Source organism: Lissotriton helveticus, chromosome 5_1 (genome assembly GCF_964261635.1).
Source record: "Lissotriton helveticus chromosome 5_1, aLisHel1.1, whole genome shotgun sequence".
Classification (NCBI taxonomy): domain Eukaryota; kingdom Metazoa; phylum Chordata; class Amphibia; order Caudata; family Salamandridae; genus Lissotriton; species Lissotriton helveticus.
This window is the reverse complement of record NC_136065.1, coordinates 926486582-926509318: the sequence shown is the minus strand read 5'-3', so window position 1 is coordinate 926509318 and position 22737 is coordinate 926486582. Positions and strand designations below refer to the sequence as shown.

The 22737-nt window shown below is 41.1% G+C and overlaps 1 protein-coding gene across 1 annotated transcript in view; it reads left to right on the top strand.

Annotated features, from left to right (window-relative positions):
* The window catches only part of PDE6C (phosphodiesterase 6C), a 348347-nt gene that overhangs the window by 95800 nt on the left and 229810 nt on the right, over positions 1-22737 (top strand). The window contains exons 2-3 of the mRNA XM_078641134.1: positions 21725-21877; positions 21972-22061. Of these exons, the coding sequence (XP_078497260.1) occupies positions 21725-21877; positions 21972-22061 (243 nt within the window). The remainder of the gene's footprint in view (positions 1-21724; positions 21878-21971; positions 22062-22737) is intronic.

Here is a 22737-nt window from a genome sequence, read left to right as displayed (position 1 = left end):
TGATTTTTGTTTTTCGTCTGGTGCGTACATCAGTATTCGAAAGATTATGAGGGCCCTGCGGGGCCGTTATTTAAAAATGTTTTATGGCAGAAACCTTCGCGGGAGTGTACTCAACAACTTCCCAAAGTTTCATGGCGATCGGATGAATGGTGTTTTAATTCTATTTATTTATTGGAGTGCTTGTGGATACACGATTTTTTGTTTTTCCGTCTGTTGCGTACATCAGTATTCGAAAAATTATGAGGGCCCTGGGGGGCTGATATTTAAAAAAATGTTATGCCAGAAACCTTCGCGGGAGTGTACTCAACAACTTCCTAAAGTTTCATGGCGATCGGATGAATGGTGTTTTAATTCTATTTATTTATTGGAGTGCTTGTGGATACACGATTTTTTGTTTTTCCGTCTGGTGCGTACATCAGTATTCAAAAGATTATGAGGGCCCTGGGGGGCCGTTATTTAAAAATGTTTTATGGCAGAAACCTTTGCGGGAGTGTACTCAACAACTTCCCAAAGTTTCATGGCGATCGGATGAATGGTGTTTTAATTCTATTTATTTATTGGAGTGCTTGTGGATACACGTTTTTTTGTTTTTCTGTCTCGTGCGTACATCAGTATTCGAAAAATTATGAGGGCCCTGGGGGGCTGATATTTAAAAAAATGTTATGCCAGAAACCTTCGCGGGAGTGTACTCAACAACTTCCCAAAGTTTCATGGCGATCGGATGAATGGTGGAGTAATGCATATGGCAGAAACCTTCGCGGGAGTGTACTCAACAACTTCCCAAAGTTTCATGGCGATCGGATGAATGGTGTAGTAATGCATAAAGGACAAACAGACAGAGAGACAGACAGACATACATTCGTTTTTATATATATAGATAGATAATGAACCTCTGCTTTCTTCGTCATATACCCTAAACGTAAATGAGTTCTGCCAAATGAGCCATGCGTGACTCATGTTTTTATGTTTTTATATGTTTTCCTACCAGATACTCCAGGGGTGTCAATTCTTTTCCTCAATAGACTTGTCCACAAAAGTGCATCCTGCAGAGTAGGAATCACCCTAAAATGTAAAAAAATGTGATGGGTGGAAATGCTTGAATCAATATTCAACAGTAGGAAACCTATGTGAAAATATAATTCCATACCTTTGACCTTTTCTTTACCATTACAGTAGGAGGCCAAGCATAGGGAATTTGATCTGGGCCCACCATAAAAGAAACCCAAACTTCTAGGCTTCATTTACTCAGAAGATGAACAAAAGTACCCACATACATGTTTTAGACTTCCTGGGCCTCATTTGTGAGGTGTATTTTGAGTTTCTCTATGAGGTGTAGCTTGAGTCTCTGTAGCTCAGCAAAAGCCTACATATGGACATATTGTCCCACCTTAGGAGACGCACATTAAAAACCAAGAAGAAATCAATAAAAATGCCTGAATAAATTGGGAAAGCTTTGAATTCCTCTAGGTAGCATCACATTCTATCATTTCAGGTTATTTGTGCACCACGTAATTGTCCTAAGAACCAGCTAGGGAGAAAATGGTCTCTGGTAGAGAAAACAAAACGACCCCCAAAACACAACTTTCTTTGTTATCAGTCCTTCTCTCCTCCCTCCTTTGTTATTGCTCTTAGTAACAATCTACACAGTCAGGAGACTAATCCTCTGATATTCAGTTGAGGGAAAGCCTAGCAGCACAAATTGAAGAGAGTGTAAGCACTCTCACAGTAGTGGATGGTTCGTTTTCTGTCTGGGTTGAAAGCACTTATGTTTCCGGACCTTATATGATAACAGAAAAAGAGCTTTAAGAAGCACAACTGAGAGAGGGGATTTGGCTCTGCCCAGATGTTGATTTCCTCGAGAAAAGATTTTTACTGGACAGAGATTGTTTGCTACTGCTGAAAAAGAGGGCTTGTGTTGCATCTTTTGCCTTGTGGGAAAGCTTATGCTCAATAAAGCAGGACAGGCTGAGGTGGTTATTGTAACAAGCAAATGATCAAGGTTATAGGCCCGGCATGTTATTATGAAAAGTTATGAAAAGTTATGACAAAGGAGATAGGTCTGACTAATTTGCTGTGAAAACCATATTTTAAAGCAAAGGGGCTTTAAGGGTGGATTGTGATTACACGGTGTTTGTAGGGAGGTATTTTGTTACATGGAATCTCATAGGCTGAAATTAGTGAAATTGGTGTTTGTTGCTTGACGTTTGTAGGTAGGTATTTTGTTACATGGAATCTCATAGGCTACAATTAGTGGAGTTGGTGTTTGCTGCCCCTTGAGACAAACCCTCGGTTAGAAGATTTGCACTTTGAGAATCATTGGTATGGTGTTTTAAGAAGGGTTGCATAATTTATGCCAACTGGAATGTCATACCTATTGGTAATTTTATATCAGTAGTTGCCTGCGGGAACATTTATATGGAATACAGTAGACCTGATTTTGTTATGGTAACAAGCATGTGATAAAGGCTACAGACCTGATTGGTTCACAGAAAAATAATCTTTCAGAACCTATAATTCTAATCTTTTTATTTTGAAAACTTAAGAGAAACGCAGTAGATCTGGCTTATTTATTGTGAAAATCATATGTTGAAGTAAATAGACCTATAGGTGTGGTTTCTTATTACACTGCATTAAAGCCTGTAGACAGGTGCTGCATTACATGGATTATCAGACGTTACTGTAGCAGGCGAGGGTTTTGGTGTTGGTTTCCCCCTCTGACAAACCTGCGGTTAGAAGATTTGCACTTTGCCTCTCTTAGTTAACCCCTTTTAGAAGGGGCTGAATATTGTTTTGCAAACTGTAATTGTATGTGTATTTAGAATATTCTAACTGAGAGTTGCCTTGTGGGATGGTTTATGCAGAATTCAGAAGGCCTGAGTTGGGTTGGTGAAAAGCAAATGATACAGCGAAAGCTGGGCAAACATATATTTCAACATGTCTATTTCCTCTTTAGGCCCCTAACATATCACTGAACTACCGTTGGTCCTCCAATGGATCTTTTATGTGAGCTAAATGGAACTGGGATATTCGGAGAACGTGAAGCAATTTCTTATGAGGACCTAGAATAAGAAAATATCAAATTCATGCTAACAACAAACAGCTATTATTTTAGGGCAGTTATACTCAAAGTACGGCACCGGGGCCACATGCGGCCCCCCTGACCATTACATGCGGCTCCCTGGGCAGCAGCAGCACTGGACTGCTGTTTGCTTAACTCCGCATTTACAAAAAAAAATTTATATACAGCAAGCGTTTATTTAAAAGTTAATTGCAGTTAGGGAAAGGAAGTAACTAGGCCCTTAACTTTAGGAACACCTTAATTTTTAAAGACAGCAAAAATGTAAAAATACAATAGCCTTTTCAAAATTCAAAAAGTGTTTTTCATTGAAGTGTAGCACCATTTAATCGTAGTAAATCAAATTATAGCAGTGCATCAAGAAGTATTTTTTTTTAAGTGATGGTTTTCAAACATGAATTTAGAAACGTTCATGCTTCCCAAACCCCCACCCTGACAACAATGCCATTAGTGATTATATCCAAGCACAGGAGATGGTTTTGTACAGCACGTATCCTGAAGTTATGTATTTTGAGATCCCCTTATATGCGATAATGAAGAAAAAGGAGGGAAATTGAAATAAAACAATTGCCCAGAGTCACACAATTTGGTCAAGTGGAGAAGCCGGTACCATCCCAGGTTTTCTGGTTTCACATTGCACAATTGAGTTAAGCCCCTAGATATACTTGCTTCACTTCCCCTACAACCACTTTACACCCCCATCCCCTTGCTGGCATCAGTGCGGCCCTCAGTCACACCAAAGACCAAACTTTGCACCCCTGGGAAAATGTTTGTGAGAACCCATGCTTTAGACACTATTATTGATAAAACTTACGACAAGAAGTTTCATACCAAAAAAGGCTCAAATATGATATATTTGCTCATATGAACCATTTATCTAAGCCTCAATTTGAATGGTCAAGAACATAAATCACATTTTATAATCAGATTTATTAGAAATCATTTAGTACAATTAGTCACGCAATGTCATACAGATTCAACAAGAAAAACATTTGCTGGCTACCTTGGGAAAGAAGTGAGAGAGAGATAACATAGGGAAAAATCAAGTTTCTGAATGTTGGTTATACAAACCAAATATGCAGAGCTGAACCTCAATGAGTCACAGGAAAGAGTCCATAAACTCTTCAGCCGAAGAGTTATACCTGCACACTTTACCAGCCGGCAAAGTACAGGTTTGAGTTGGTTCGGAAAGTTCAGTTCATATTGGTTTGGCATCGAAAGGAAAATCAGAGTTCAGTCCGACAGCATGCCAGGCAGGGAAACCGAAAATGACAACCAGCCCCTGTCTCCTCCTCCTGGGGGCAATTATACTTACAAATGTTTCCAGTTTATGCCCACAAAGTATCCTATGAATCACTCCATATGGTTTCCATTGGTTGCCCACAGTGGGCTGCTCAAGGAGTTATCTATACCTCACTAAGAAATCCGGAAGCATTAAGTAATCCTTTTGCAAAATCATCAGATTCAATAATTTTATATTTCCACCCTTCCTCTGAAGTAAGACAATTCACCGTCTGCTCTCTCTCTCAGGGTTTGCAATTGTATTGATACATTTCTGTCAAAAGTGTTGCTGTATCAAAAGAGAGTCCTTTGTTTGCGAGCACGAGTAAGAAACTTCATGAAAAGACTACTTCAGCTAGATTCCGCCTTTCAAATGAGGAAAGAGAAGCATCCGAGGCCTACATGAAAACTTGCTGAATCATTGCCACGTTATGACTTATTATAAACTCTTAGTTAATTCACTCATTATTCTTCCCTTAAATGTTACATATCAATATTAGGTACTACTTAAAATATTTTTCACATTATTAATTTTCAAACAAATTAATATACATGTCACTTTTGATATACATGTTTTGTATCAACAATACTAAAGGTAAAGCTGCAAATCTTCATATTATCATGCACTTTTAAGCTAAACATTTTCATTGTTCCAGGTCTTTCATTAGGTAAGCATTCATTTCATTTGTCACATTTAGAAGTTATCAGCAGCACATTTTCTAGGTCAACTATGTTTAGTTTTCTCAAAAACTTGATTACATGCATTAGTAAATAAACCTTTTCTCTCTCTTTATTAGCGTTTCCACCTTTTCCATGTTTAAAAACATGTCTGCATGCTTTTACGATGCAGTAGAAAATCTCATGTTTTTTTGTTTCAGCCATTTTCATGATTTCATCAAGTATTATTATCGTAAATCTCATTTGATGGTGAGAATTGATACAGGCAACCGTTATCAAACTTTTACGCTCCATCACAAACAATTTAAGATTATAGGCATGAATGGTTTATTGCCAACATTTATATTGACACCATAGTATGAACAGCTGCAACAAAAGCAGTAGGATTGATCAATTTATTGTAAAGAGTCTTTGTTAAATCAAATAGGCATTTAAGGGTTACTTATCATTACACATTGTTTAAGATTATATTCAGATATTAGGTTATATGGAATCTTACAGATTATATTTGAAGGTAAGAGTTATGGAATTGGTGGCTCTACAGGAGAAATCCTTGGGCTAGAACCTTTTGACCTATGTGGACACCCACTTAGTCATTATGGAATAGGGGACCCCCCACTAAGTCATTATGGAATCTGGGGACCCACACTTGGTCATTATTGGAATCCGGGGACTCCAGCCTAAGCAATTTTGAATACTTGAACTGCAAAACAATTCTAATAAATATGTTTACAAGCATTCACAAAACAAATACACAATCTGAGAGGAAGATTTGTACTTTTGGAATCCATGATATTCCTTTTTAGAAGGGCTGTAGATTGTTTTGCCAGCTGTAGTTTTGTATACATTTGTAATGTTTTTACTATATACAGAAGGCTTTTTTATCAAAAAGCTTTTGCTCACTACACTAAACCTATATTTTGTATGCTGATGAGCCAGAGATGAAGGCTGTAGACGTGATTAGTTAACTGAGAGAAATTATGTCAAATGCCATATGTATCATCTTTTTATTATGAAATGGTATGACAAAAGCAGTCAGCTTGGCATATTTTTTGTGAAAGTGTATGTTAATGCTAATAGGTTTTTACGGATGGATTGTTGTGTTGAAGCCTGCATACAGATATTGAGTTTTTTTTCTTTTTGGGAGTTTTATATAGTGCAAACTCTATCCAAAGGTATCAAAGTGCATTACCTGAGCGCCAGTTGCTTTACAGACGGACACATCCATTTTGTTAGGCAAAGGGAAATTAAGTGATTTGCCCAGAATCACAGGATGTTGAGAGTCCTTGGCGAGACTCAAACCTGGTTCCCAGTCTGGGCAGCAGGGTTTGTGCTGCTGCTACCTGACTACACAGGATGGGCATGATACCATGTTTTCCAAGTTCTCTCTGTGGGCCCCACAATAGGTGCTGCAGTCCACAGGTGGCATTTAACTTTCAGCCTCTGGGTACATTTTCTATACTATATACTAGGGACTTACAGGCAAGTTAAATAAATTAATTAGGGGTGAGCCAATGTAACCATATTTTAATGGTGAGCTCAGGTGCTTTACTCCTGTGTTGTAGGGGTAACAGTGCACAGAGTTCTAAGTCCACCAAAAATAGGGTCTAGAAAAAGGTAAATAATCTGGGATGATCATGCAGAATATGCAGATTTCCTGCAGTTACTTCCTGTGACAAATCCCGGGTAGAAAGTTGTACACTTTGATAGTCCTTGTCAGTCCCTCTTTGGAGGCCTGACAGGTGTAATTGTCTGCCAGGTCATTGTATTTTTTAAAATTCAAATGAATACATATACATACACAGGGGGCGGGCTAGCCATTTCTATCTGTTTGAGTGTCATTCACATCCTGCTTCTTCTCTTCATGTCAGTATTATGCAAGGATCAATTGGTTAGCTCATATCTGCCATTGGCTCTATTGCCCTGCGAATTATGATATTTTGCTTGTTGACATATCCCTATCTACTTGAAAATGAGTTCACTTCAGTGCCTGGATTGTTGAACCAATCCTTTGGTTTTCCATGTTTCTTTACAAAGGTACCCTTCCATTTCTTTCCCTCTTCTGCTCCTTTTTAAGGAGCATCCTTCAGCTCTCCAGACAGTTCTACCAGGCTGCTTGTGTGCAGCTCATTCCATCTACAGTTTACCATATTGTGTGTGTTTACTGTTTCTAAACTGGATGGCCCTCTGGAAATGGCATTTTCCATAGTGTGGATTTATTTTGTAATACCAAAATGGCCACCATGTCGAGAAGTAGTATGTTAGTCTCCTTGGAACAGTACAATGATAATACAGAATATATTTTAGCATTCTAAGATAGTTGCCCTGTGCAATATGTACTCAGCGGCCATCTTGGAATAGTAGTGTGCCTAGTATATTACTGTTTTACAGGTTCAAGATGGCAACGTGTTGGTTCTAAACATGTCTGCTATGCAGGAACTTTAAAACAAAGGCTCACTAAACGCAAAACCATTAGCAAACAGCTGCTTCCTAAGTTTATTTTTATTTTAGTAGTTCAAGTATGTTCCTGCCAAGTTTAGGTGGTTGCATGGTTCTGCATTTATTTTTTTAATGTGTCTGGCAAATGCTTGTTTAATTTGAGTGTCTGTTTTATTGCAGTTGGTAAGTGGATGAATGCAAGAATAAGTCAGTGGGTGGATGATTGGATGCATATGTGCAAGGATGAGTGAAAGAGTGATGTTGCAGGACTTATTCAGTGACTGAAGAAGCACCTTCAGTTATTATAGCCAGACCTTTTGGCCTTGTGTATGTTTGTTCCCGTCAGTTACAGTAGCTGCCATTGCCATAATTATGTGTCTCAACTTTTTAGTCGAAAATAGCCTTAATTGTGGAGCAGTTCTGGAGGTATGATTGCTTTTAATGGAATATTGTTGCATCCAACTTCATTTTTTTCCGCCACACAGAGCCTACCTTTGTTGAAAGAAGAACTGTGTATGCACTTATGTTTGTTGTGGTACCACACATTTGTACTTCTATTTGCATATGGATTCCCTTTGAAAAACCTCTTTAATTTCACAACGCTGTACAGGGTTTAGAGGACTGTTCCCTCCTGAAGACCCCGAGTTCAATGGCACATAGATACATGTTTTCCTAAGTTATTTTGATTCACTATAGTTTGTGTACAAAACTAAGTTCACCAAAAAATACACCAACTTGTAAATAGTTTGGTGGCAATACTTTTGGCTTATTGCACGTGCTTGTTGACTTTAATTTTGAGTGTTTTCCTGTCACAGTCTTGAGTTCGTGGGCTATTGCAGCAAACCAATAAGCACCCTTTGGCTGTGATGGGCCCTATTACTGTTTATTAGTAACTCACATGCTCATGGTTTTTGTCTCTCAAAGCACCAAGTTGAACAGAGACAAAATGCCTTATCTAGAGTTCGGCGGATTGGTTACTCCATGACAAATGTGACAGCTCTCCCGTCCACTGTATTACAAGTGCCAATGGATGTTATGCACTTGCAAAATGGCGGGCGGGATATCCATCACATTTGTGACAGAATAGCCCACACGCCAAACCCTAAATCAGCCCCAGAGGCTTGGTTAGTACCGATACCTATCACTTAGCCTCAAGCCTTATTTAGCTAGTGAGTTCAGTGATCAGCAGATTGACAGGAGAGGTTTCACAAGGGGGTGGGTGGGAAGAGTCACCTTTCTGTATCTCCGTGTTAATTTTCATAAGTATATTAAATGGTGCAGGATTTTCTCTTTCATCATGTGTTGTGGATTTTCTCTAGCTAAAACACCAGTGCTGGTTAATTCACAGGCATCGCAAGTTAGGAACGTTGGGTCACCTTTATGAAAGATTTGCACCAGTGGCATTCGACACTTGGTGAGATCCTTGGTCTTACCATTGTTCCTACTCCGGAGGTGGCACTGCTTGGTTGCATGGTGAATTTTCCTAAAGCAGTCCGGTAATTGGCATCCCTTAGTTTACTGCTGGCGAAGCGAGGAATCGCACTACGCTTGGGCAGCAAGTCTTCACCCACACTGCAAAGTTGGTTACATAGCTTAGTCCACTGTAGCACAAATAGCGAGATATACTCCAGCACATTACCGAGTGCAGCTCGTCCCAGAGATATCTGGGGCCCATATAAAGTATACATCGATTCCCTAAACAATTCCGCCACGTCACAGACCAGCTCAGGTATAGTACCAATGGGGGTGGGATTGAGCAATGACATTATGCATGAACAAGTCGTTCTGGACATCTCCCAGCCTATATATATTATCCCTTTGGAATGCAAGCCACCTTCATATAGTTCGGTGGTTTTTGGGTTCATGACCCCTTTTAATCCCCTGGCGCAGCTTGTTACATGAATGGACATGGAGGGACTTGTTAGAAATCTGCTTCCTTTATTTCAATTGTTTAACATGTATAATGTATCACTATTACTACAAAACTGGACAATGCTGTTTGCTTTCTATGCAATTCTAACGTGATATTCTCATGTTGAAAACGTGTGTGATCTGAGGAGACCAATAATAACTGAGATGGATATGTAAAATTGGATAATCAATAAAAATTAAGTTAAAAAAAAGATTTGCACCAGTGCAAAGTCACAAAAACGTGATTCAAACAGATGCAAAGTCTTAATAAACTATTTACAATCTAGTTCAAATATTTAATTGTACAGGAAAGCGACCCTAAAGTAATTTGAAGTAGCAGTTTGTGTTACTTTGCACTATATTCTGTCAAACCTGCGACCCATGGGTAGTGCTTGGGCATTTCCATGCAACCACCCATGGTTTTTGATGCAAAGTCCTAGCTTCTAAAAAAGGTAGAGAGATCTTTGCACCAAACGTTTATGCATTTTTGAGGCAGGCATAATGTTTGAGAAACATTGTTTTTCCTCAAACCATTCTATCTTTGTATGGGAGCTGTAATGTACAACATACATATACAAACTTGGAAAAGTGTGAAAGTATGTCTATGCATAGTATTTTGTACTGGAAAGGTATCCTTCCAGTACAAAACCTATGCCTGACATCACTAACACCTTTGCACTATGGTGCAATTAGTGTATATTTCATGAATTGACCTATTACTATCAGCCCTATTAATACATAGGTCGGCCCTTGATGGCCTCCAATATTAGCGAGCCACAAGTTGTGACCTACCTCATTAATATTCATGAGGTAGACTGGATTGTGACTCACTATGACTCATAATTTTATGAACTGACTTACTCGTACATGGGACATGGCCTTTGCAGTGTGGGCTTAAACATGTGTGCCATTTCCCCGCAAGCGGAACATAGATCGTATATAGATCAGGCCATAAATACTTTACTGCTCGCAAAATACTGGTCGTAAATTGCTTACTGTTATTCATTCATCTGGCTCAAAGTTTTGCTACAACATGGAACAGTCTTCAGATTCTAGGAGGAGGGGCTTAACCGATTACATACTATGACAGGGACCTCACTCCAATGTACGCCACTCACATGTTTGCTTGGTTACGTTCCCCAGTTGAAAGTAATGATGGGTAGATATGTTCGAATCACCCTTCTGCTGGCCAAGAGAAGGGTGGCAATAACATGAGAGAGAGCAGGCTTAGTAAGCGGCTCGATGGGTGGGTCGAAGACATAGTGTACTGCAAGGAAACCCTGGAATTGTATGCAGAGGAGCTGCCAGTAACTTCTCAACCCAAGGACATTTGGGAGCCGCTGAAGTAATATCTGATGCATCAAGCGCAAAGGGAGGTCACATCACCCTAAGATATACTTGTAATGTTGTAATACTATGCAAGTCTGAGTAGATATATATCAGACTACGACTTGACCTGTACACCAATGTTCAATGTGCAAATTGGATCACATATATTAAACACAAGCCTGTTGATTGTGGTTTCTTGTTTTATTCGCCCTGTGTGGCGACATATTTTTTCTTGTCTCACTATGAAAATCCAATAAAGAGAATTAAAAAAAAAAAGTTTTGCTACAACACATAAAATTATTCACCTCAGAAACAGAATTATGGATCTTCAATTAGGTGGCCACATGTGGGGAGTTAGGAACACATTTATTTGGACTTAACCACAACAAATCCTCGAGAGAAGGACTGTGTCTGGCAAACTGTGACAGCAGGATGCTCAATCATTAGTTTGAATATCAAGCTGGCAGTACACAAGAGGAGCGTGTTAGTCAATCAATTCAATTCAATAGAGACTTTATTTCGGTTTTGATTCAAACCATAAAAGTACATGTGCAACAATGCAATTTAAAAATACAATAGTATATGAATATACGATAAAGTGCAAAAAGTACAAGGATCATTGATTTACATACAAGAATAAAATTCAGGAGAGAAATAAATGAACACAACAGATCTTCACTGATCCATACAATTTCTCATCCTTATACATAGCTTTAAAAATTCAGTCACTTGAAGAATACTATCCTTATGCAGAAGTTGTAGGTACATAAGGGCTGGTCTGATTTGATTAAAATTAAGTTTTTTTAAAAGAACAATCAGGTAGCGTTTGCATGGATAAGCATGTTAGTCATCAATAAGGAAGAAGTGAAAAAGAGACAACTGGTGTTGTTGGGTCTGGTGCATTAGCATTTTTGGGGAGGAAAAACTATGTTTAAAAAAGGCCGTGGAGTCGCATGCTTGGTCAAGTGTCCAACAGTAGCCTAAAATATTTTTTTTTAATTTGTACTACAAAACAAAAAGAGGACAAGAAAATAATTTACAAGTGGTGAGAGATCCACAGCTAAGAACGAAAGAAGTATGAATGACCAGAAATAACATATAGATGGGTCTGTGTTTGTTTAATGAATATGCAAGATCTGTCATACCTTCCTATTTTGTTTTTGTTTTTGTTTGCGCTTCATACCATCAAAATAACGTGTGCCACTTGTACACTATTTTAACGTACTAATTTTACCGACTTTCGAAGGATGGAAGGTTGAGTCAGTGTTCCAGGGTCCGAGCTAAGGAAATGTTGATCACTGCATTTTTTATTGGCGAGCATTCAAAAGACTAAGATATCCTTACATTTGTATGCAGACATCACGAATGGTGCAGAACACAATTCCTGTAAGGGCTATTAAATTTAAAAAAAAACAGAGAAGGGTTTTGTATGCATTGTATGCAATTTGAGGCACATGTTCTTCTCAAATTCCTCCAATAAGCATTAACTTGAAGGAAACAACTACAGGGGGAACTACTGCGAGGAGATTTGCTGCTGCCAGGACCCTTTGGCAAGTCGGGAACCCAGCCTTCATTTTGTCTATCTGCTGAGCCACACGCCCACCCGCCTCCCGCCGCCTGACCCCTGTCCCATCTCGGGGTGAGGCCGCCGAGTGGAGCGCGGTGTTGGGACTGATAGACTACATTGCCCATCACCCTTTGCGGCGCAACCTGCGTCAATCGCGCGCCAGGAGGCGCTTAAATCTCCAGTCACCCCGGTCGAGTGGGGGAACTACTGCGAGGAGATTTGCTGCTGCCAGGACCCTTTGGCAAGTCGGGAACCCAGCCTTCATTTTGTCTATCTGCTGAGCCACACGCCCACCCGCCTCCCGCCGCCTGACCCCTGTCCCATCTCGGGGTGAGGCCGCCGAGTGGAGCGCGGTGTTGGGACTGATAGACTACATTGCCCATCACCCTTTGCGGCGCAACCTGCGTCAATCGCGCGCCAGGAGGCGCTTAAATCTCCAGTCACCCCCGTCTCGCGGGACGCCGGGCGAAGCCCGGGCCAAGGGCGGGCCCGTTTAAGCCCGTTCAAGACCGGGTAAGACTGGACTGGGCCATTCCATTAACAATTTATATTGTGTGCCCCCACCAATACATTTCAACCATTTCCGCCTATCACAGACTTTTTGCACTGTATACTGTGATTGTGTATATTGTGTTTGATATTATGTCACCCAGAATTACTAGAAATAGCAAAGCTACACATGCTGCCCAGATTATAGGGCCAATAGATCATTTCATTGCTAAAGCTAATGATGCCATAAATCAAGGTGTGCTCCTGTTAGATAGGAGGGTCTCACAGGACCTAGCTGCAGCCAGACGTTCCTCTCTGGGACTACTGGCATCAGCCATAACACCGCAACGCACCTTAGCCTCTGTCTTAGACCATGAGATTCAAACGGTTCCTGGGACCGTGGATTTATCGGTGTCCATTGATCTTTCTACAACACAAATATCACATTCTTCTGTTTCCCATCTTCCCTGTTCAATTGAGAGAACTCCGATACTCTTTCCAAACCTAGAGGAGAATCTTCTGTCTCCTAACACGAGGGGACAGAGGGAAGGTGCTATCCCGAAAAAGAGTAAGGGTAAAAAAGGAAATAAGAACCCTTCTACGAACAATACGGGCTCTCGTCAGGTTTCTTTGTCACAACCTATTGACCATTCTCCTTCACTAGCCCAACCCTTACCTCAACCAGTAACGTTTCAACAGCCGATTATCACAACAATGTCAGAAACAATAAACCTCTCGTCTGACATACTTAATCCTACCTCGAGTGACATCATAGGTAGTGGGCAAAATGCCCCTTCACAAGATATACATACATTGGCCTCTATAGAGGCTCTAATCAAATTACATCTACATCCCATCGAATTAGTACTGTCAAAGATCGTAAAATCTCTAGCTGCATTAACATCGGAACTAAAAGCCAAGAAAAGTCCGATCTCTAAGTCTTCACTTCCTGTGACCCAACAACAAAATTCAAAACCAATAAGTGCAGGGGGAATAACTCCCCAACAAATACCCCAACCCCCTAAAGCGGTGACCACCACAGCGCTGGTCCACCAAAAACCAATCGGTACAACTACTACAAACGCGCAGCATACAGTAACTAAGACCGTTGCAAATAAGCCTGTTATTTCTTCCCTTTCTGGTCCTCCTGGACCAACGGGCAAACTCGCCAACTTATTTAGCACACGAACTACTGTAAAAACACCAGCCTCAAAAAATGCAGCCTATAACACAAGACGTAACGGTCCTCGCCCTGTTCATCTTCCCCCAGAAGCAACACCGTTTGTCGCTATTATGACCGGGGTCCCAGTATTGCATACTAACTCTGAAGAACCTGGATGGTCCCTAAAAAATAAGGTACTCCACTGGTTGTCAATGAACCGGCCACTTCCACCTTTTGCTAATAATAGAGTTGTCTCAGTTCGCAGAGTCCCCTGGGTAGGGAAGGAGTTAAAAACTATCCCAGGAGACTGCATAATAATAAACTTTGAAGACCCCCAAACTGTAGAATACATTTCCTCATGGGGTTCCCAAACATCCTCTGAAGGAATTGGCACGAAAAGATTAGCCTTTTTCTACCCTCCTGCCAAATCCTTGCCACCAGGTCCCGAGTGGAACTGGACTCAGGTAGGGAATTGGAACAGAAATTCGGATTGGACAAATTGGTCGGGTCATGGAGGTAGAGATACCATGTCACTCCTGGATTGGAGGGGTGTTCCTACGTATAACAGGTTTGACTGTTTAGAGACGGTGGACTGACCACCAACAGTCAATGTCCTGGACGATGGGAATTCTCCCCCCTTAGGTTTACCGCTCCCGATATTACCAACCTCTCCCCTACCCCCAACTTCACCTACCAAAATAACGCCATCACCAACCACAGTAATCTTCACTGACACAGTGGAAGTACATTCCTCCCATTGCGCTGGTAGTCAGTCTTGCCCTATTATTATATGTGACGACCAAGGAGAGATATTGTCCTCCACTCTTACTACTGATTCCCGCGCATTTTCAAAAATTCCATCTTCAAAAAGTAGACCAACACTTATCAACAAAACCTCGTCGACCCAGCTAGTTCCTATATTATTCTGGAACGTAGCGGGCCTTCGGTCTACGATCTTATTGACATCATGGCTAGGTTTTGTCACCTCACATCAGATAATTTGTCTGCAAGAGACATGGACAATTGACCCGTTGCACCTACAAGGCTACATAACGTTCCATTCTCCAGCTTGCCCATCAACACATGGCAGGCCTATGGGGGGGTTGGTGGTATATATATCTAACAACCTTGCAGTAAAGAAAATCTCTATCCAGCGTACCACTCTGTATTATCAAATCCTTATGATTATTTTTAAAAATGGTATGTCATATAGTCTTATTAATTTTTATAACAATTTATCTCCTGCTGAATGTGTGAAAACTGTTTCTGAAATTGCAACATTTATAAGTGAAAAACGATCCAAGCATTCATCAACTGTGTGTAACGTAATATGGGGAGGGGATTTTAATGTACAGTTGTGTCCTAATTACAAGATATCTGATTGGGGCCTCCTAGACGAGAACGATTGCCCTTTGACACACTTTATCCATTCCCCCGTAGGAGATTCCCTCAACGATAGCTTAATGTCGTTAGAAATGACTTATGCTAAGGAACTTGTAGACCCTCCTGTGGAATTTACTCCTACTTTTCACGGCAGGGGTTGTTTTAGCACCATAGATTTTATATTGTGTTCATATTCTTTAAAGGGCACACTTACTCAGTTCACCACAGGACTAGAAATCTCAGGTGACCATTTCCCTAATAGTATTGTACTCAAGCTACCCATGAGTGCTCCCTATCACATCAGGAAGAGTTTACTGACTCAAAATGCATTGAGTTTGGATAGAACCAATGGTTATTCTGTGAAATGGACAAGAATAGATCCAGTAGAAACATCAAGTATGGTTATAACTAAGGCACTCCCATGGATAAACATCTGTCTTGAAGTGGAATCCCCCCCCGACCAAATTATTTCTAGCTTCGGGGAAATCCTGAAAGTCATCCAGAAGGAACTATTTCGAACTCACAAACTGGGGAACCACTCTGAGCCAGGATGGTTCAACACGGCATGTCGGAAAGCCTTAACTGCTCTAAAAAAAGAGCTTCACAATCCAACTAGAGACAAAAGCAAAGTAGCCAAATTAAGATCTGAATACAAGCAGGCCCAAATTAGCTGTAAAAAAGACCATAAAAACAAACTATGGGCTCAATTACACGAGAGTTGCCATAGCAAGGACAGCTCTCAATTCTGGCGGGTAGTAAAATCCCCCTTTCTACTTGAGGAAAATTCACATCAACATCTGGACGTAGCTGTGACCGCGGACGAGTGGGTGACTCACTTTTCCAAAATCTTTAGTGACCTCCCCTCGGTAAGCGTTGCACACTCCAATCCAGCGAGGGCGTCCTCAAAAAAAAGGGTTTATCCAATTGACCTCCATTTTACACTTGGGGAGGTCATAAGCGCATTAAACTCCTCAAAAACCGGAAAGGCCCCCGGCCCAGATGGTGCCCCACTAGACATATTTCTCCTAAACATCGATTTATGGTCCCCAATCATCACCCAGCTAATGGTGGCAGTTTTAAATACTGGCCTTTTGGACTCATGGTCATCCTCCATACTTCTCCCAATCTTTAAAAAAGGTGAAAGAAATAACCCTGCCTGCTACAGGCCCATCTCCCTCCTGGATTCACTGGGCAAGGTCGCGGGTCGTCTAATTCTAGATCGCCTACAGGATTGGGCGGCTGAAAAGAACATCATTACCGACCTTCAGTATGGATTCCGGGAGGGACTGGGCACTGTTGAACAGGCCCTAAACCTAACACTTCTAATAGGAAAGTATGTTGGGGTAAAACGGGGTAACCTATTCATGGTTTACGTCGACCTCAGCGCGGCGTTCGATTGTGTAATCCACGCCAAGCTTTGGTCTATTTTGGAGGAGTTGGGTGTTGACCCCCCCTTATTAAGTTCTTGCGCGAGCTTTACTCTGACGCCTCGGCTTGCGTAAGATTTGGCATGGGCGGAGAGTTAACACCCTCCTTTCCAATCAACCGTGGAGTAAGACAGGGCTGTGTCCTGGCTCCCTTTCTATTTAACTTATACACCAATGGTCTGGAAGCAGCCATGTTAGAAGGGAGTCAGGATCTACCTACCATCAATCATCGCCCTATTCCAGCATTACTCTACGCTGACGACTCCGTAATTTTCGCTAGGACCCTAGTACAGCTCCAGAAGCAGCTGGATAAATATTGTAATTACATGCTCTCACTTGGGTTAAAGGTGAACAAAACAAAGACCTTCGTCATGCAAACAGGGCCCAAGGTAAAAAGCTCTAAACATCTTTGCATTGAGCATTCAAAACTGGATCGTGTTAGGGAATACCCCTATCTGGGTATTCTAATAGATGACCAGCTAACATGGAAAAGGGCGATGGTAACGAGGAAGTTGCTTTACCAACGAGCAACTTCTGCCCTCGTCTCTTTCTCCAGAAAAATGGGTAAGCCAACTCCATCTGTATTACTCAAAATTCACCAAGCTAAATGCCTGAGCATCGCCACATACGGAGCCGGTGTATGGGGCTATGTAAAAGCGGAGGAATTGCAAAAAATCCAAAATGGCTTTGTTAAATATTTGTTGGCCCTCCCACAGAGTGCCCCCACATACGGCTGTCATATTGAGCTTGGCATTGACTATTTAGTAGATTACATCAAATGTCAACCAATGCTTCTATGGCATCGTATTTGGTCTAAGCCACAATGCCACCTCACGCGTGCCCTAATTTTAGAATGCCTAGAGCTGACATCCTGGAATAGCATCCCATGGTTGGCGTATGTGGTCAATTTCCTGAAAGATCTGGACCTTGTACAGTATGTCATTGAGCCTTCATCTATCACCGAGATGAGTAGAAAAACCTTGAAATATCAATGTCACAACCATTTAAGGGAACTCCGCCTGTCTGGAGAAGTATCCAAGCAATCCAACGCTCACATCTTGATGGCCCAAGTGTCTGCAGGTATACAGCCTTACTTAACATATCATACATCTAACCACGAAAAATATCTATTAACCAGGTTCCGTTTTAATCTGTTCTTCAGATTGGTTACTTTTCCAAAAATGTCAAATTGGTCACACGAATTAGAAAAATGTCCATGCGACAAGGTCTCCCCCCAAACAACCATTCATGTAGTACTGTTTTGTCATTTTTATGCTGAAACACGTAAACGTTGGGTTTTACCAATACTGCGCCAGATGGGGTTGAGGACCTGTCGCCCGGCACTCCTAGCACTACAACAGCTTGAATCACAATACGTGGCAAAGAATTTAGCCTTGTTTTTGAAATCATGTATAACAATTCGCAAAGCCATAGAAGTGAGCCCTAGTTGAAATTTTTAAACAACTGTAATAACCCTGTTTATGAACTAAAGTGAATTTACTTTTTATTTTCTTACTTTCTCTTTTTAACATGTACTGTATTAATGTATTAATAAAAATGTATTTTTTATGAAGAAGTGTTTGAATATGATGTACTTTTTATGATTAACAAAATGCTTAATCGAATAAAAGATTTTTGAATTGAAGGAAACAATCTCAGTTGGGAAATTCAAAGAGACGATGGAACTGATTATAAGGATTGCAGATGAGTTTCAAATAATGTGGAGAAAAATAACTTGCTTTATATTTTTGTAAAGGAATTGCTGTGCATAATGTACATATGAATGTATTCATTTGATTATTTGTACAAATGGACAAATCCGAAATAAAACACTGCGTCAGATCTTAGGTCATGGTATAGGACACCAATGATGCAAAACCCACTCACAAAATAGATTACTTTTAAGAGGAGAAAAGGTTTTTTTCACATCTGATTAAACAGTTGGCTAAAGCTGTAGGAACTAAATCATGCTGCGAGAGCAGATGCCATATGAGGTAATCTATGACACTGAATAGTACGTTATATTACAGGATGGGTCCAGTGCTAAATTTGTGTAGAGGTGATGGGGGTGAAAACTGACAACCACTTTGTGGGAGAGGGATTTATTTTTCATCATCAGACTTTAATCCAGTGGAAGAGAGAAAAAGGCAGAAAAGACTGAAAGAAGGTAGAAGAAAATAATAGTGAAACAATAGCCACGGGAGAAAGGGGGAGAGCTCAAGAGACAGGAAATCCAGGGCAGTAGAAAGAAGGAGATTTAAAGTGGAAAGGGACGAGACGTGACAGCGTTGGTTTTAGGTAACCTCGGCATTCAGGCTCGAGAGCTCCTAAAAAAAATAGGGTTTTAAAAAAAAAATGTTTTACCATCTAAGCAATGGCGCTTTCATAAATCTTAGGACCTGATTTAGAGTTTAGATGCTAGGGTACTCCTCTGCTAATGAAACGGAGTGCCCTCTCCACCAAACTCTTGATCTGCCTTGTTGGAGGAAGAGTATTACATGAAGTGGACAGTGTAATGTCCTTTTTTTCGGTCAGTTACCCCAAGGAAAAACCTAGCAGTGAGGGACAGAAAAAGAAACAAATGATCCCCACACTCTGGGAGAAAACTCCAAGGGTGTGGGCCATTATTTTTCCGTTTTTCTGAAACAAACTCCTGCTGGTTTCTGAAAACAAAGAAAAGTTACAAGTTTTGTGGATGGCCGTCAAACGGTAGCTGTCCACTAAACCTTTTGTACCTTGAAGGGAAATGCTGTGACTGTGGTTCTTTACACAGTGCTGGGATTATAGACGAGTCAGCAGTCATCTCTAAATTTCACAGACAGGGTACCATCAGGAGGCAGAAGTAATGTTCTCCGCCATCGCGAAGGACACTGTCAAACTTATATTCAGCCCAGGAATCAGGAAAATGGAATGAGAGGAAACTGTAATTTCTATGATAGCGTGCCTGACCTAAATGGGGAGTTCCTTGAGGTAGACCATTAGGGGACATTGTGCGCCCCTTTGTGAGGGGCAAGGAGGGTCTCAAAAACCTCTAATCAAGGACTGATAAACCTTTATGAGTACCCACAGCCCCCCCCCTCAGAGGCCAGAGTGTTCAACACACAAATACCACTTACGCCCTGATTACAACCATGGTGCTGATTCCATTTCAGGTGCAGGTCCCCAAGGGAGTTGGTATGTGCCCAAGTGGTAATTGAACATATGCTATTGGGCATGCCTAATTAAGAATGTACAAATTGTCCTCTTGTTACAAATAGTGTGCAAATCCAATATGAGTACTCTATAACAGACACAAGCGTTCTAGGGAGTACAAATCAGAAGATCCATGTATGTTCCAGGGTACACTAATGGCAATACCGCAGAATTTGCCAAGACAGTTTGCACCAGGTTTAACTTGGTGAAAAGCTTTGTACAAGTAGCACAGGGGTTGAACAAGATTTGCATGCATTTTGCGGTAACAATTGCGCACTTGCTAATTTGGGTTAATGCTCAGTGAACTAATAAGTGGGTGTGAAATCCGCACCCGATTTAAATTTTCAGAACCAATAAGGGTGAAAAGAATGCACTTGCTGTACACAAATTCACCCACTGTTAGGTGCACTGTTTTCACCGGCCGTTTGCATCAGATTCAAACTTCCACATATTGTGGTCAGATAGGAATCCATTTCTGAGCACAAACTGTAGTTTGTGCCTAAATCGGGATTAAAATGCCCATCCTTTTCGGGCAAGGGTCAGCAATTTGTACATCAGCAAATAGCACTTGTGCAATTAGTGCTTAGGCGAATATTGCCTGACTTGGGAGTTTGGACCTGAAATGGAACTAGGACCAAGGTTGTAATCAGGGTCTTGGAGGATGAGACAATGCTTTCTAAGACTGAGTAGAACACTATGTATGGAGTGGAGTGATGTGGCTCACTGGTTAGAGGCGGCAGACCCGTAAGCAGAGAACGGCCCGGGACCAGGGTTCAATTCCCGACGCGGCAGGGTCGTGGACCAGGGTCAAAACGGACTCGATAATTCTCGCCTCGGTGCCTACTCTAACCAGGGAACACACTCGGCAACTCTGGGCATTAAGCTTGCCTCATCTCTACAACGGCCCCCCACAGACGCCGGGGATGCCTGGTTTCACCTTGGAGATACCCAGAAAGGGACCATCTCACAGGGAAAACCAGGACGGGTTCCCCAGCGGGCTTCAGCGCCAGGATACTCCATGGAGTTGCAGTGCGCTTTACAAGTACACCCACATTTACATTTACATTTACTATGCTGCTTACCAACACACGTCACCCTACGCCGACATGCAAGCGCCTCACACGTGACAGCCAGTTATGGGGGTGTTCTTTCAGCAGTGTCTACTCAAACTTTGCTTGCACTGCCCAAAATGGCAATGTCCTTGCTGGATTGATATGTGATCTCACTCTCGCTTTAATGTTATTACATTGTTATGTTACAGGTTCTTATAGAGCGCACATCCACCAAACAGTCTCTTGGTGCTCCGTAACTGTCTCAGCATGTCTCAGAAACATATTGATAAGCTTGCTTAAAGAGTCTTTAACAAGTGTCTGAACTTTACATAGTTTAAAGTGATCCTAAGTTCCAAAGGCAGATCGTTCTAGATGCGAGGAGCAGTGACTGAGAGCCTGACTCCACCAGTCCTACTCCGTCGAATGGGGGGATCGCTATATAGTGTAGCTGAGTGGATCCAAGATCCCTAGAGGGGGAATATTGGATCCGAGATTTAATAAAAGCTGGACTGTTTATGTGCAAAGCCTTGACTGCCATGCTATCATCCCATGATGATTTACCTAAATACCACATGCTCTCTAAGTTAATATGTGTATGTAACACCAACTAGAGATGAGAACATTATGTCTGCTGGAGCAATTGGAACGGGTTCAATGAATGATATTGTAAGATGACTTCATGAAAAGGCTGTGCAAAAATTATTTTACAAAGACTCCCAAATGTTTCTTTTGTTTCAGAATACCCATTTTTCTGACTTTGCAGACAAACAAAGTGGTTATAAAACAAATAGTGTGTTGTCAACTCCAATCATGTACGGGAAGGAGGTGCTTGCAATCATGATGGCCGTGAATAAATTAAACGCTCCTGCCTTCTCCAAGCAGGATGAAGAGGTAAAGTTCTGAGTGATGATAAACCAATCTTACACCTTTTATCTGAGAAACTTTGGGCCATTCAGATTCACATATTTCTTTTTTATGTTTGCAGGTATTTGTGAAATACCTCAGTTTTGTTTCCATTGTCCTTAAACAGTATCACATCACCTACCTTCACAATGTGGAGTCTCGGCGAAGTCAGGTAAATCAATCTATCTATCTATCTATCTATCTATCTATCTATCTATCTATCTATCTATCTATCTATCTATCTATCTATCTATCTATCTATCTATCTATCTATCTATCTATCTATCTTTCTATCTATCTTTCTATCTATCTAGCTATCTATCTAGCTATCTATCTATCTATCTATCTATCTATCTATCTATCTATCTAGCTATCTATCTATCTATCTATCTATCTAGCTATCTATCTACCAGTCTGTCTGTCTGTCTATCTAATTGTGTTGGGACTTATAAAGCGCAGGAATCACCCTCGAATGGGTATCTCTGCGCTATAGGAGCAGGATAGTCAGATAAACATGGGCAGACAAGATTAAGCTCTGAACAATACTATTTTCAGGTGTTTCCTGAAACAGAGTAAGTTGGAGCAATTGCGTAGTTCCTCAGGCAAGGTATTTCACAATTTTGAGGCTAGATAAACAACGGTTTTGCCTCCGGTTCTAAATTTCTTAAACCAGGAAACTACCAGCAACCCTTTACCTCCCGATCTAAGAGGACGATTCAGACAGTAGATTTTAAATTTATCTGACAGGTAGCTGGGGCTCGCACCATATAAAGCTTTATGGGTGAGACAACAAAGCTTAAAATGAATTCTCTGGCAGATGGCGAGCCAGTGAAGTTGCTGTAATAATG